The sequence below is a fragment of the Trichosurus vulpecula genome, chromosome 2 (assembly GCF_011100635.1).
Source record: "Trichosurus vulpecula isolate mTriVul1 chromosome 2, mTriVul1.pri, whole genome shotgun sequence".
In the NCBI taxonomy this organism is placed as follows: domain Eukaryota; kingdom Metazoa; phylum Chordata; class Mammalia; order Diprotodontia; family Phalangeridae; genus Trichosurus; species Trichosurus vulpecula.
Genome location: NC_050574.1, coordinates 430,282,968 through 430,299,202, shown reverse-complemented (window position 1 = coordinate 430,299,202; position 16,235 = coordinate 430,282,968). Strand labels below are relative to the sequence as shown.

Sequence of the window (16,235 nt, the reverse complement as noted above, 5' to 3'; positions counted from 1 at the left end):
AATACAGAACAATTTTATTTACATCTTTACAACTTATAACAAAAATTACTTCTGAAGCAAGATGCTTTTCCTGCAATGGACAGCCTCTATACCTCGACCCCACTGTTGCGAGTGACCAGTACATTTTTTCATGACCTAATTGGGATTCCAACAAAAAGAGTGGAGGGCAAGGTTTGTTCTCCATCACTGCTCTTTCTGGAGCCCCTTTATTTGAGCCATATTCCCCTTTCCCAACAACTGTTACAGGCTCTCTTCACTGCCCTCCATCGACCTGCCTTCTGCTGTATCTCTGACTCCTATAACTGAGCTTCCAGCGCTCTGCTTCTTCACATGCCTCTCATGTTTCGTTTCCTGGAACTGCTGTAGATTATTTTTTGGCTTCCACACTTGGACCGTTTTCTGACAGATGACAGACATCACATTCCCCTGGAAGACTAATGCTGTAGTAGCTAATCCAAGTGGAGAGATTACCGTGATGCTCAAAAATCAACCTGTCCCCACAGCCTTTTCTCTCTAACCCTGAAGGTCTCACAGGGTGCTTTGATGATATAAGAATACTCCCTTCTATACCTTGATTGATTCTTTTCCTTTCCCAGCTAGTAAGGATATATCAGGCCCCTTTACCTCCTCCCCCCACCCCAGCACCCTGGATGGTATGACCCTACATGATGATAGCCCCTCCTACTGAGGTTTAGGATTAGCAAGGATGCCTTCTCCCAACTCCCTTGTGTTTGTTTCCTGGCTTGCTCCAAGTCAGCTAGACCAGACTGTTCAAACCACACTGGAATTGATTCCTGTATGATCTTGAAAAAAGAAGGGTAGAGATGTAATCTCTTGCTCCCCACTTCTAGGTTGTAAACTAAAGGGAAGAGGAACTTACTTAGTGTTCAGTCTATTGTGAAAATGTGTCTTTTTTCTCAGAATTAATTAATTTGGAATTCACTGTGCTTACAACATAGAATGATGTTGGGACAAATAACATGAAATGAACAAGATTAAAAGCAAAAGTAATATTCTTTTTAACAATGTCTTTAAGTCAGCTTATGAAACTAAGCTTAGATTCTTTTTATACAGCCCATAACTCCCTGTTGTTATTTTCTGGGGAATAAACGTGCTGTGACTACCACTAAATGTTGTTTACTGCAGTATACTTTATCAATCTTAGCAGACCAAACGTACTGAGAGTGTAGAATAGGAGTAGTCAAAAACATTAATCACATAAACAATACCAGCGTCAACACCCTCAATACCAGGGCTGTATTCACACACACACACACACACACACACACACACACACACACACACACACACATACATACACCTCAAACTAAAGTATTGATTTGTTTTCCTTTTGCTTTTTCTTTGTTTTCACAGCTGATCGTAGCTCCTTATTCCACTATGGAAGTACCTGTTCATTTTTATCCTTCCGCCCTTGGAAGACAGAAACATCAAGCTTCAATCATCTTCCACTGTAGACAGGTATGACTGAAATACCTCAATTTCAAAGTAATGGAATGTTAATATGTGATAAATGTTTCAGGCCATAGGATTTTTTATATACCGGTTTTCAGTCTAAAACCAGAGGCTTAAAATGCAAACAGGTGGCAAGATTGTTGATGGTCATCCTTTTTTCTATCTTTAATTTTACCATTAAACTTATTTGACTTGACATCTAAAATTGTGTTGAGAAATTGGTGAACATATCATCATGGATGCTTTAATCCACTGTCTGTCCACCATTTCATCAGCATACTGTCCCAGTATATCTGGGATCCTGGGACACTGAAACAATCTTTCTAACCACTGTACAACTGAAATAGCATTTTATTTTAGTTGAAATTGTCTTTGACCTTAAATGATTCATGCCTTGTTTTTTTGGGGGAGGGGGGTGGTAGTGGAGGTGGTTTTGCTTCTTTCGGTTTTGAAAGGGGGAAAATGTGTTATCCTTATTTTGTTCTACTTTAAGTAAATCAATAAAAACAGCACTATACTATTTATTACAGTCAAATAGTAGAAACATTATTGTGATTTGGGTGCATGCCATAACATCTTTGCATAAGTGTGGCATGACTGTAATGTTTTCTTTCTAGAAATGTCATTTCCTTTTTCTTCCCTTTATGTCCTGCTAAAATTCATGATGGTCTGCCACCTTTACAATCATCTGAGTAGAACATTAGGAAAATGAAATTGGTTTCCAAAAACATTATAGGTCAAAATGAATATATGATTTAGACATAAAGGATGACATTGTAAATGAATTAGAAGAGCAGTGAATAGTCTATCTGTCAGATCTATAGAGAAAGGACAAATTCATGATCAAACAGGAGACAGAGATCATTAGAAAATGTAAAATAGATAATTTTGATTATATTAAATGAAAAAGCTTTTGCACAAACAAAACCAATGCAGCCAAGGTTAGAAGGAAAGCAGAAAGCTGGGAAACAATTTTTACAGCAAGTGTCCCTGATAAAGGCCTCATTTCTTAAACATGCTAGAGAACTGAGTCAAATTTATAAGAATACAAGCCATTCAGTGGGCAGAGCCAAGATGGCAGCTGAAAAGGAGGGACTTGCATGAGGTCCCCACCAAGTACCTCCAAAACCCTATAAAAAAAGACTCTGAACAAATTCTAGAACTGCAGAACCCACAAAATAGCAGAGGGAAGCAGGGCTCCAGCCCAGGACAGAATGAATAGCTGCTGGGTGAGGTCTATCACGCACCGAGCTGGGAGCAGAGGGGAGCAGAGCCCAGTGTGGGCGGCGGCAGGACCAACCAGACCAGGAGCTGGGAGAAACAGGCCCCTACTGCCCTGAATCAATGAGCTGTGGAAGTTACCAGACTTCTCAAACCACAAACACCAAAGACAACAGAGAAGGTTAGTGGGAAAAACTGCAGGGAGTGAAAGGATTTCTTGGTTTCGACCACCGCCCCAGGGGCAGCAGAGAGGGTGCAGCTACAGAGCTACAGCTGCAGTTCCTTCTGGCCCCAGGCCCACCTGGTGGGAGGAATTAAGTGGCTGAGCAGAGCAGGGAACAGTGCAGAGCCTGCTTAAGATCTGAGTCAGGTATAGGTTGGTAGTTCTTGGGGAAGGAGGAGTGCTGGTGTGGCAGAGCTGGCTGTATAGAAATAGCTCTGAAATCAACGGTGCATCCCCTCAAGCTTGGAACAAAGTACTGTTTACTCTATGAGCAGTCATACCCTGCTGAAAAACTCAAGGGTCAAGTAAGTTGGCTGGGAACATGGCCAGGCAGCGAAAACGCACTCAGATTCAGTCTCAGACTTTGGAATCTTTCTTTGGTGACAAAGAATACCAAAACATACAGCCAGAAGAAGTCAACAAAGTCAAAGAGCCTTCATGAAAAGCCTCCAAGAAAAACATGAACTGGTCTCAGGCCATGGAAGAGCTGAAAAAGGATTTGGAAAAGCAAGTTACAGAAGTAGAGGAAAAATTGGGAAGAGAAATTAGAATGATGTGACAAAACCATGAAAAACAAGTCAATGACTTCCTAAAGGAGACCCCAAAAATACTGAAAAAAATACTGAAGAAAACAACACCTTAAAAAATAGACTAACTCAAATGGCAAAAGAGCTCCAAAAAGCCAGTGAGGAGAAGAATGCTTTGAAAGGCAGAATTACCCAAATAGAAAAGGAGGTCCAAAAGACCACTGAAGAAAATACTACCTTAAAAATGAGATTGGAGCAAGTGGAAGCTAGTGACTTTATGAGAAATCAAGATATTATAAAACAGAACCAAAAGAATGAGAAAAATGGAAGACAATGTGAAATATCTCATTGGAAAAACCACTGACCTGGAAAATAGATCCAGGAGAGATAATTTAAAAATTATTGGACTACCTGAAAGCCATGATCCAAAAAAGAGCCTAGATATCATCTTTCAAGAAATTATCAAGGAGAACTGCCCTGATATTCTAGAGCCACAGGGCAAAATAGAAATTGAAAGAATCCACAGATTGCCTCCTCAAATAGATCTCAAAAAGAAATCTCCTGGAATATTGTTGCCAAATTCCAGAACTCCCAGGTCAAGGAGAAACTACCGCAAGCAGCCAGAAAGAAACAATTTGAGTATTGTGGAAACATAATCAGGATAATACAAGATCTAGCAGCTTCTACATTAAGGCATTGAAGGGCTTGGAATAGGATATTCCAGAGGTCAATGGAGCTAGGATTAAAACCAAGAATCACCTACCCAACAAAACTGAGTATCATGCTCCAAGGCAAAATATGGATTTTCAATAAAATAGAGGACTTTCAAGCTTTCTCTGTGAAAAGACCAGAGCTGAATAGAAAATTTGACTTTCAAACACAAGAATCAAGAGAAGCATGAAAAGGTAAACAAGAAAAAGAAATAACAAGGGACTTACTAAAGTTGAACTGCTTTGTTTACACTCTTACAGGGAAAGATGATGTGTATGATTCATGAGATTTCAATATTAGGGGAGTTGAAGGGAATATCCATATGTGTGTGTGTGTATATGTGTATGTGTATGTGTGTGTGTGTGTATATATATATATATATATATATATATATTATATATATATGTGTGTGTGTGTATGCATGTATTATATGTATGTGTGTGTATGTATATGTATATGTATATATATGTGTATATATATATGTATAGACAAAGGTCACAGGGCGAGTTGAATACGAAGGGATGATATCTAAAACAATAAAATCAAATTAAGGGATATGAGAGGAATATATTGAGAGAGGGAGAAAGGGAGAGATGGAATGGGGTAAATAATCTCACATAAAAGTGGCAAGAGAAAGTAGTTGTTGGAAGGGAAGGGGGGGCAGGTGAGGGGGAATGAGTGAATCTTGCTCCCGTTGAATTTAACCTGAGGAGGCAATAACATACACACTCAAATGGGTGTCTTGCCCCACAGGAAAGAAGGAGGAAGGAGATAAAAAAGGGGGGACAATAGAAGGGAGGGCAGCAAAAGTAAACACTTTTGAAAAAGGACAGTGTCAAGGTAGAAAATTGAATAAAGGGGGACAGGATAGGAGGGAGCGAAATATAGTTAATTTTTCACAACATGAGTATTGTCAAAGGGTTTTGCATAATGATACATGTGTGGCCTATGTTGAATTGCTTGCCTTCTTAGGGAGGGTGGGTGGGGAGGGAAGAGAGGAGACAATTTGCTACTTAAAGTTTTAAAAGCAGATGTTAAAAAAGTTGTTTTTACATGCAACTGGGAAATAAGATATGTAGGCAATGGGGCATAGAAATCTATCTTGCCCTACAAGAAAGTAAGGGAAATGGGGATGGGGGAAGAGTGGAGTGACAGAAGGGAGGGCTGACTGGGGAATGGGACAATCAGAATATATGCTATCTTGGAGTGGAGGGGAGGGTAGAAATGGGGAGAAAATTTGTAATTCAAAATCTTTTGGAAATCAATGCTGAAAACTAAAAATATTAAATAAAAAAAGATCTTTCCCACACTCTTGTGCCTACTGGGCATGAAGCTCTAGGGCCCTAAAAAGAACATATACACCCATAAGGTAGCTATGGAGATCCCAGATTTCCGAAGTCCGAAGAGAATCCAGACTGGAGAATTCGGCTCAATTGGAAGGAGGAAGAATTCCATGTCCACAGAGCTGCAGAAGAGAGTGCTGAGGAGAGAGTGGAGACCAGAATGCTGCAGACCAGAGGCCTTAGCGGGGAGAGGACACAGGGAGACAAACAGTTAGGATTTGTGAGTGATTCTTTATGGCTAGGCCCTAGGGGCTGATGTGGTGGGGTGAGGGGGCAAGGTTAGAGGATGACTTGGATCTTTCTGGTAATGCTGTGTGTTAATCTCCTTGTTGATACTTTGAGGTGGGCTTACTGCTTCTGGAATATAATTAGTGCTCCATTGAAATGGATTTACTGGTTCTGGGATCTGATTCTTTGGTGTCGAAATAAATGTTCTATTTCCTCTATCTGCTAAAAAAATTGTCTTGATATATAATTGAGGAAAAATAAAATACTATTGAAAAAAGAAAAAAAATACGGTCATAGACTTAGGGTAGAAAGGGACTTTAAGAAGTCTTTCTGTCCAATAATCTCATTTTACAAATGGGGTAACTGAAGCCTAGAGAGGTGACTCAGGCAGAAGTGGCAGAGATGAAACTGGAACACAGATCCTATGACTCCAAATCCTGAGCCCCTTTTTCACGTGCCCTATTGTCTTTCCAAAGACTCTAACCATCCTCCAATATCCTGGTTTTGTGGCCTCTTTGGTGTGGTTATTCTGGCAATGATGCAGCCACAATTTCACCCTGCCTGTCCCTCTCTTGTGACTCTTAACATATCCTCCTGTGCCTTCACGAGAGGATGTCCTGCTGAGCTGGGGACACCTTTGAGTTTTCCTGCTTTATTCTCAATAATAATTCAAAAGCTGTTTTTTGTTTTTATTTAAATAATATTTTATTTTTCCCCAATTGCATACTAAGAAAAAATTTTAGCATTAATTTTTGCATGATTTTGAGTTCTAAATTTTTCTCCCTGCTTCCCTCCCCTCCCATTTTCTGAAAATGGTAGGCAGTTTGATTATTTATACTTCTGTCACCATGTAAAACATATTTCTATAACCATCAGAATTATGGAAGAAGAAACAGATCAAAAGGAAATAAAACCATGAGAAAGAATAAAGTATGTGAAAAAATATGCTTTGATCTGCATTCTGAGTCCATCAATTCTTTATTTGGTTGTGGATAGCACTTTTATTCATGATTCTTTGGACTTATCTTGAATGATGGTGTTGCTGAGAAGAACTGAGTCATTCATAGGTGATCATCACATGATATTGCTGATGGTGTGTGCAGTGTTTTCCCAGTACTGCTCATCTCACTTTTTATCAGTTTGTACATGTCTTTCCAGGTTTTTCTGAAATATGCCTGTTCATCATTTGTTATTGCACAACAACATTCCATTACTTTTATATTCCACAGTTTATTTAGTCATTCCCCAATTGATGGGCATCCCCTGAATTTCCAAAATTTTGCTGGAAATATTTTTGCACATATAGGTTTTTTCTCTTTTTTATGATCTCTTTGGGATATAGACCTAGTAATGATATTGCTGGATCAAAGGGTAGCACAGTTTGTTTGCCCTTTGTGTATAGTTCCAAATAGATCTCCAGAGTGGTTGGATCAGTTCACAGCTCCAGTTGCGGCCCATCAGTGTCCCAATTTTCCCTCATCCTCTCCAACATTTATCATTTTCCTTTACTGTCAAGTTAACCAATCAGTTGGGTGAGGTGGTGCCTCAGAGTTGTTTTAATTTGCATTTCTCTAATCAAAAGTGATTTGGAGCACTTCTTCATATGTCTAGATATATTCTGGTCCTTCCTCTGAAAACTGCTTGCTTATATCCTTTGACCATTTATCAGTTGGAAAAGGACTTGTATTCTTATAAATTTGGCTCAGTTTTCTGTATATTCGAGAAATTAGGCCTTTATCAGAGACACTTGATGGAAAGATTGTTTCCCATCTTTCTGCTTTCCTTCTACTCTTGTTTGCATTGGCTTTGTTTGTACAAAACCTTTTTAATTTAACATAATCAAAATTATCTACTATCTCTTGTTTGGTCATGAATTCTTCCCCTCGCCATAGATATGATAAGTACACTATTCTTTGCCCTTCTAATTTGATTGCTTCATGGTCTGTGGCACATTTTAGCAAGGTGCAGTTTCCTTCATTACTTCTTTTTAGTAGGTATATTTTTACTTTTACTTTGTTTAAGATTGGGATTGCTACCCCCCATGTTTTTTTTACTTCAGTTGAAGTAAATAGATTCTCCTCCATCCCTTTGCCTTTACTCTGTGTGTGTGTGTGTGTGTGTGTGTGTGTGTGTCTGTGTCTGTGTCTGCTTCAAGGGTGTTTCTTTTAAGCAACATATTGTGGGATTCTGTATTTTGATCTATTCTATCTACTTCCATTTTATGGGAGAGTTCATCTCATTCCCATTCACAGTTATGATTATTACCTGTACATTTCCCTCCATCCTATTCTTTCTCCTATTTATCCTCTCTCTCCTTTCACCCTTTCCCATATCGCTAGTGTTTTGCTTCTGTCTTCTCCCCTTATCTTCCCTCCCTTATGTCAGTCTCCCTTCCACCTCCACCTTTAAATAATATCGTCCCTTCCTGTTTTCCTGTTGGGTAAGATAGATTTCTATATTTCACTGATTATGCATATCATTCCCTCTTTGAGCTATAATAAAAGTAAGGTTCAAGTTATGCTCATTACCCACTCTCCCATCTTCCTCTCCACTGTCTTTCTCTCCTGTTCATGTGAGATAAGTTACCCCATTCTACCCCTCCTTTCCTTCTGTACTCTTTGTATTCCTATTTCTCATCCCTCAATTTTTTATGTCATTCCCTCAAATTCACCTTATACCTATATTCTCTGTCTACATATATATATATATATATATATATATATACAGAGAATATAGGTATATATTGAGAATATATATATATATATATATATTCCTTTTATCTGAACTATTAGTGATAACATTTTTAAGAATTACAAATATTATCTTCCCATGCAGGGATATAAACAGTTTAGCTCTATTGAATTTCCTTTTTACCTGTTTATGCTTCTCTTGGGTTTTTATATTAGGGGCCAAATTTTTGGTTTAGTTCAGATCTTCTCCTTATGAAAGCTTGAAATCCCTCTATTTCATTAAATAACCACTTTTCCCTTTGAAGTATTATGCTTAATTTTTCCAGATAAGTGATTCTCATTTGTAGTCCTAGCTCCTTTGCCCTCCAGAATATCATGTTGCATGACCTCAGATCCTTTAATTTTTCAGCTGCCAGGTCCTGTGTGATCTTGATTGTGACTCTGATATTTGAATTGTTTCAGACATTTGTCACATAAGTAGGAAAGAAACACAGATAAAGTGAGTCTATTTAATTTTAACACAAAAATGCATTTGAGAAGACCAATTTTTTCAACTGATGCATTTAGAGACACCTTACCTTAACCTTTTATTAAGAATCATGCTTGCATCTCTGATCAAAATGATCTGTATTCAGGGGGAGTTCAACAAGACAACACGTCTATTGTCTACTTTGAACTTAAGTGCTTAGAGAGGATAAGCCTATAAATTAAAAGTTAAATCCTTCATTAAATACGAAAGCAACGAAATAAGTAAATAATTCACTTAAACCTTTCACAGACCAGTTGATCCTTGAAGCTTCATTTCTGTCATCCTGTGCGTCTGCTTTCAAATAATGGTGAATCTATAGGGTTTTATGTGTGCCTCTACTGGGATCAATAACTCATCTTTTCAGTTGCCTTATCCAGACCTCCTCAGCCTTTTCATTATATTTCTCTCACCTTCATGGTTTTTATTTGCCCTTTTTATCCCTGAATAATTTCACTTGTCCCATTGTATTCAATTCCTGTGATTGCCATCCTCTGCAAACTTATGTCAGGTCACTGGAAGGCACTAATTGTGTGAACAATTCAAAATAGTATCTTTATTTTTATTTATTTATTTTTATTTAATATTCTGGTTTTCAGCATTGATTTCCACAAGATTTTGAGTTACAAAATTTCTCCCCATTTCTACCCTCCCCCTATTCCAAGATGGCATATATTCTTATTGCCTCGTTCCCCAGTCAGCCATCCCCTCTTCACCCCACTCCCCCTATCCCCTTTCCCCTTACTTTCTTATAGGGCAGGATAGATTTCTATGCCCTATTCCCTACATATCTTGTTTCCCAGGTGCATGTAGAAAACAACTTTTTTTTAAAAAAATTTAAGTTTCTGCTTTTAAAGCTTTGAGTTCCAAATTCTCTCCCCTCTTCCCTTCCCACCCACCCTCCCTAGGAAGGCAAGCAATTCGACATAGATCACACATGTATCATTATGTAAAACACTTCCACAATGCTCATGTTGTGAAAGACTAACTATATTTCTTTCCATCCTATCCTGTCCCCCTTTATTCAGTTTTCTCCCTTGACCCTGTCCCTTTTCAAAAGTGTTTGCTTTTGATTACCTCCTCCCCCCCATCTGCCCTCCCTTCTATCATCCCTCCATTTTTATCCCCTTCCCATTAATTTCCTGTGGAGTAAGATAGACAATTGAGTGTGTATGGTATTCCCTCCTCAAGTTGGATCGGATGAGAGTAAGATTCACTCATTCCCCGTCACCTGCCCCCTCTTCCCTTCAAATAGAATTACTTTGTCTTCCCACTTTTATGTGAGATAATTTACCCCATAATATCTCTCTCTTTCTCCCTCTCGCAATATATTCCTCTCACCCCTTAAAAGTCCATATTTTGCCATAAAGCCCAGTTTTGCTTGGTAGGTGATTCTTGGATTTAATCCCAGCTCCTTTGACCTCTGGAATATCATATTCCAAGTCCTTTGATCCCTTAGTGTAGAAACTGCTAGATCTTGTGTTATTCTGATTGTGTTTCCACAATATTCAAATTGTTTCTTTCTGGCTGCTTGCAGTATTTTCTTCTTGACCTGGAAACTCTGAAATCAAATCCTTTTTGAGCTCTTCCAATTCATATTTTTCTTGGAGGCCTTTGATGTAGGCTCTTTGACTTTTTTGACTTCTTTTGGCTGTATGTTCTGGTATTCTTTGTCGCCCTAAAAGGAATCTAGAGTTTGAGTTTGAGTCTGAGTTCATTTTCGCTGCCTGTTCATGTTCCCTGCCAACTACTTGAGCATATAGAGTATGCAGCTTATAGAGTAGAGAATACTTTGTCCCAAGCTTTAGGGTCCAAGCACTGCTGTTTTCAGAGCTACTTCTACTCCACTGTCACCCCAGGCTCTGTCCCAGCAGTGCTCCTCCTCCCCAAAGAACCACCAACCAGGACTGCAAAACAGATCCAAGCAGGGCCCAGCAAGAGAATCTGCCTTCATGCCCACAAAGCATTCCTTGGATTCCCCCTCTGATCTACTGTTAGATTCCTCCCACCTTGTGAGGCAGGGACTCGGGAAACAGCTGACGCTGGAGTTCTGGAAGCAGCATCAGGAGCTTCTGGTGCTGCTACCGCCACTGCTGCATCACCTCCTCTACCCCCAGAGCTGGCGGCCGGACCGCTCTGAACTTGATGCCACAGTTTCCCCCTAACCTGCTCTTTGGTGTTTGTGGGTTGAGAAGTCTGGTAACTGCTGCAGATCACTGTTTCATGGCCCCAAGGCCTGTTCTGGCTGGCTGATTCCGGGTCTGGTCAGTCCCGGCACAGCCCACGCTGAGCTGCCCTCCACTCTCAGCACCATGGGATAGACCCTTCCCGGCCACAATCCAGGTTCTCCTGGGCTGGAAACCTGTTTCCCTCTGCTATTTTGTGGGTTCTGCAGCTCTAGAGTTTGTTCAGAGTCATCTTTCACAGGTGTTTGGAGGGATTTGGGGGAGAGCCCAAGCAAGTCCCAGCTTTCCAGCCACCATCTTGGCTCTGACCCCCAATAGTATCTTTATTATAAATGAATGTATATATATATTTATATATATACTTTTATATATATATATATACATATATATACTTACATATATATATATATATATATATATAGCTAAGATGGATTTCTTTCTTTTTTAAAGATATGTTTAGAATTTGTTCTAGATTTGGCATTTTGGAACAACTTTTAACCTACCCCCCAAAAAAACCCCTGCATTGGTTTTTCTCACTGGATTTCACTGATTAAATGTATTCAACTGACACTTTAAGCCATCTCCTTGCAGAGTAGCTGACTAATCTAAAATCAACTAATGGCAGTGCTTATAGTATAAGCTTTAACTGTTCCTGATTGTGTTTCTTTTCTGAATTGAAAGAAATTAGTATAGGTTATTATTTGCTTCATTTGTTTCTGGTTTGGATCTCTGGAGAGCTCTACACAGTGAACAGCCAACTTCAGGCTGTAGTCACTTGACTACAGTTTTTGAATACTAAAATTAATTTTTTGGGGGTATCATAACTGAAGTGGCAGCCTTAGTTATATGTTCAGGTAGTAAACTTAGTCTAGAATAGCAGGCATTCTTAATGCAATAGAATTTTAATGTAGGGAGATGAGGTTAGTAGGAAGGCACAATAAAAGTCAGATTCTAGCAGGCTCTCCCATTAGAATATATCAGCTATCATGCACTGACTTGCAGTTTTCTTTGTCTTTATTCGTTTTCTTAAGCATGGCCATACTTTATCTCAATTTCCCTTGATACGTTTGATGTTTTTCACCTAAAGGTCAGCAGATCAGAAGTGAAAAAAGAGTATTTAAAATCAGTGAGGCTCTTAAAAGCCAGCATTAGTCAATTATCATTGCAGCCTGTGACTATAGAAAGCTTTGATGATTCCTGCCAGTCCTGATGGCCCCTGTAGCTCTACTCAATGTGCAAACAAAATTTGCTCTCTGTTATCTCTAGCCTATTTCATCTTTTACAGTCATTCTAATTAGAACTTTAAAGATTCCAATGCAATTCTTAGAGAAGCATTAAGAGGAGACAAAGTATGCTATTTATTTACTTTATGTATAAAAGTTATCTATATGTATACACATGGTTTCCTTCTTTAATTTTCTCCTATACTCTCAAGTTGATAATGCAATCAATTCGAGGGACATCTGTTCTAGTAGATAGTTTTGACAGACATTAGTATTTTTAACCCAGGGGTACTTAAGAGTTTGTGGTAGCCAACAGTTTAATTGAACTTTTCAATACATTTTAAATTTGACATGTTGAACTGCCCCATCACAGATTGTTTGGTGAAACAGGAAACATACAGACAAGTAAATATGGGCAAATTAAAGATATCCCTATATGTTTGGGTCACCTAATGGACATTTGATATCCATAGTGGCTTTATAAATGATTGCCTCAAAGACTGAGAAAATCTATTGCTATTTTTCACTAGTATCCAGGCTTAGCAAAATACAGGCAGTTTAGAAAATTAAAAGTATAAAACTGGAAATTCAAGGGGACATATCCATCTATGTAAAAATATACATCTTTATATGTTTATTTGTTGGCTTGTTTATGGGGATCTTCATTCTCTTATTGATTAATTGATTAATTTAGTCTGCCAATTATTTAATTATATAGTTGGTTCCCCATGTGCCTGAGTGATACCTAGACTGAGTTATTGTTCTTTAGGAAATATTTAAATCAAGGTAATTCACACATCAAAATGAAAAAAAAAAAAACAAAGAGATGAGGCTTTTGAAAATCAATACCACAGCTAAAGAACAGTGTATCTGGATCTTCCCATGTCCACAATGAAGTAGCCCCAATACCATTACTTTAGTGGCCACTGTAATTAAACAAAGAAAATTCATTGCAATGGAGGATGAGATATAATATCATACCTAACTATTGGTTATTTTCCTTTTCTATAAGGGTAAAACCATATATTATTTTCTTACCCTCATGTAATAAAATCCTCATCACATTTGGCATCAGGTTCTAGCTTTTGGAAGCTACATGCAGGGTTTATGACTTGGTTTGTTACATGAGTTAATTAAAAAAGCCTTGAGCAGAAATATAAGGTTTTCCATTAGAGTTTCTCTTTTATGTTGCCATAAATAGCCTTCTGTGCTTTAAAATGAGCTAGACATTTGAATATTGGCAATTAGCCCCCTTTCCTCCTCAGTTGGAAAAGTAATCAATTGTTTTTCAGTGAGGTACAGTAATGTCTAGGAAAGGATAGACATAGAATGAATACCAAAATGTAAGGCATCTCAACTGCAAAAATAAGAATATGCTGTGAATGTAGAGTAAGAAGTGATTCATTAGTCTAAATATGTCACACTTTTATTTTATTTTAAAATAGCTTGAAGAATGGGTATTTTATCTGTCTGGAATAGGCCTCATTCCTCTACCCTTGGAACCGGTGACCATATGTACGTGTATTGGTCGGCATTTGTCTGTCATTATACCTTTCAGGAACCCTACCACTGAACATGTTCTTGTTGATGTCCTATTGAAAGGTGAGTTACTGGATTCCCCCCTCCTTTTTTTCTTATCATACCAATGCTGATCAAATTAAATTAGTTCATTTTTGTTGTTGTTTAGTAGATTAGTTGTGTCCGTCTCTTTGTGAACCCATTTGGGAATTTTCCTGGCAAAGATACTAGAGTAGTTTGCCTTTTCTTTCTCCACCTCATTTAGTAGATAACTAAACTGTAGCAAACAAGGTTAAGTTTCTTTCCCAGGGTCACATATCTAGTGTCTGAGGCTTGATTTGAACTCAGGTCTTTCTAACTCCATGGCCAACACTTTATCCACTGTGCCACCTAGCTGCCCAGTTTATAAATGGCCAATTAGTTCATAAAACCAAAGTATTCTGGATATAGAAAGATCTTAGAGATCGCTTTTCCCAGCTACCCGATTTTAGAGATGAATAACTGAAGCTATGAAAGGTTAACTGAATTTTCTAAGGTAACACTGCTAGTTAATGTCAGAACAAGGATTAAAACTCAAGTCTCCTTATTTCCTGTTTATTATTCATTTATTACACCAGGCTGTGATTTTTAATGGCATGAATATCTGAATCTCTAATTTCAGAGATCTTTATATGAACTCTCAAGTCAGTAGCATAAGTCTCCAGGGCAGGATCTGGGGCTCCTGACAAGGGATGAAGACTGGATTCTGCTTCTTCCCTTTGAGGACAGAGAACAAATCTAACTCTCTTTCCATATGATAGATGTCCAAATGCTTTAACAAAGCTTTCATATCTCCCCTTACTCTTCTCTTCTCTAGCTTAAGCACCCTCAGTTCCTTCAAACAACCTCATATGGCATGGATTGTAGCAGGTTCTTCACCAGCCTGGTTGCCTTCATCTAGACACTCTGCAGCTTTTTAATGACCTTTTTAAACTGTGAAACTTGCATTGAATCCAGTATTCCAGATGAGGTCTGGTGAGGGCAGAGTATAGAAGAATTGTCACTTTCTCATTCCTTAAGATATGCTTTTCTCAGTGCAACCCTGTATATCATTAGGTTTTTGGTTACAACACCACACTGTTAACCCATATTATGATTGTAGTTCAATCAAACCACAAAGTCTCCTGTAGGCATACTGCTGCCTCCCTCAACCTGTGCTACTGAATTTGATTTATTTTCTGAGTGCAGAACTTTAAATTTGACTTTATTGAATTTAATCTCATTAGATTTTAGCTTAATGCTCACGTTTTAATAGATCTTTTGGGGTCCTGATTCTTCCAACAAGTTTGTTAGCTCTCTCTTCTGGCTTTGTGTCATCTACAAAATAATGAATATGTCATCTATTCCTTTAGCCACATTAGTGATAAAACTGTTGTAAAAAAATCACAGGACCAAATACAGATCCTTGGTGTGCTCTGCTGGATATCTCCAGCCTCGTTAACAATGAACCATTAACAATTACAATTTGAGTATGTCTATCACACCAGTTCTGAATCCAACTAATTGTATTATTGTCTTGTCCATACCTCTCCATATTCTCTACAAGATAAGCATTTGTCTGATGCTTTACTAAAATCTAGGTAAACTGTATCTATAGCACTCGAAAAGGAAATAAGTGAGTCTGGCATGATCTATTCTTGATGAAACCATGCTAATTCTTTGTAGTTACGCTTCTCTTTCTAGAGGTTCATTAGTTATCCCTTTAATGATATTGTTCTAAGCCAGGCCTTATTAAGACCAGTACCATGGTTCACATTTGGGGCTAGAATAAAATGAGATACTTGTTGACTATATAATATTTTACAAAAGGAAATTTACTTAATAACAACGTGGAAAGGATGTTCATCAAAGATACAGCACTGATACGGCTGGACATACTTCACCTCATCACCGTATTTGAAATACTTTCCAGAAAAGTGGTTTAACACTTACTCCATTAGGGAACTGATCAAGTCTCAGGAGATCCAGCAACTTGTATGCTGGGATTTTTTCCCCCTTAAGACAGTGTTCTTCAAAGTGGAGACCACAAGCTCCCTAGATGTTAGAGGAGAGGGCCTCGCATTGTCTAAAGAAGTTCATAATCAATCAATTGAGGGGTAGGAAGACAGGTTTCATCTCACTCTCCTTGTTTTCCTTCTGCTGGCAATTCAGTTCAGTGGTTTAGACATTGAATCAGAATGAAATGAAAGTCATAAATCACTTGCGTTTTTACAAAAGGAAGTTCATATAGCCATCACATTGGAAGGCTAGTTAACAAACATGCAGTCCTGGTTCATTTGGGCATAACTCCCTATAGCTCAATTCAGAGACACATCTGGTCACATGAT

The 16,235-nt window shown here is 38.3% G+C and overlaps 1 protein-coding gene across 1 annotated transcript in view; it reads left to right on the top strand.

Annotated features, from left to right (window-relative positions):
* Positions 1–16,235, top strand: part of CFAP47 (cilia and flagella associated protein 47) — a 965,255-nt gene that overhangs the window by 701,880 nt on the left and 247,140 nt on the right. Inside the window, exons 56-57 of the mRNA XM_036744194.1 lie at positions 1,375–1,479; positions 13,797–13,953. Coding sequence (XP_036600089.1) covers positions 1,375–1,479; positions 13,797–13,953 — 262 coding nt within the window. The remainder of the gene's footprint in view (positions 1–1,374; positions 1,480–13,796; positions 13,954–16,235) is intronic.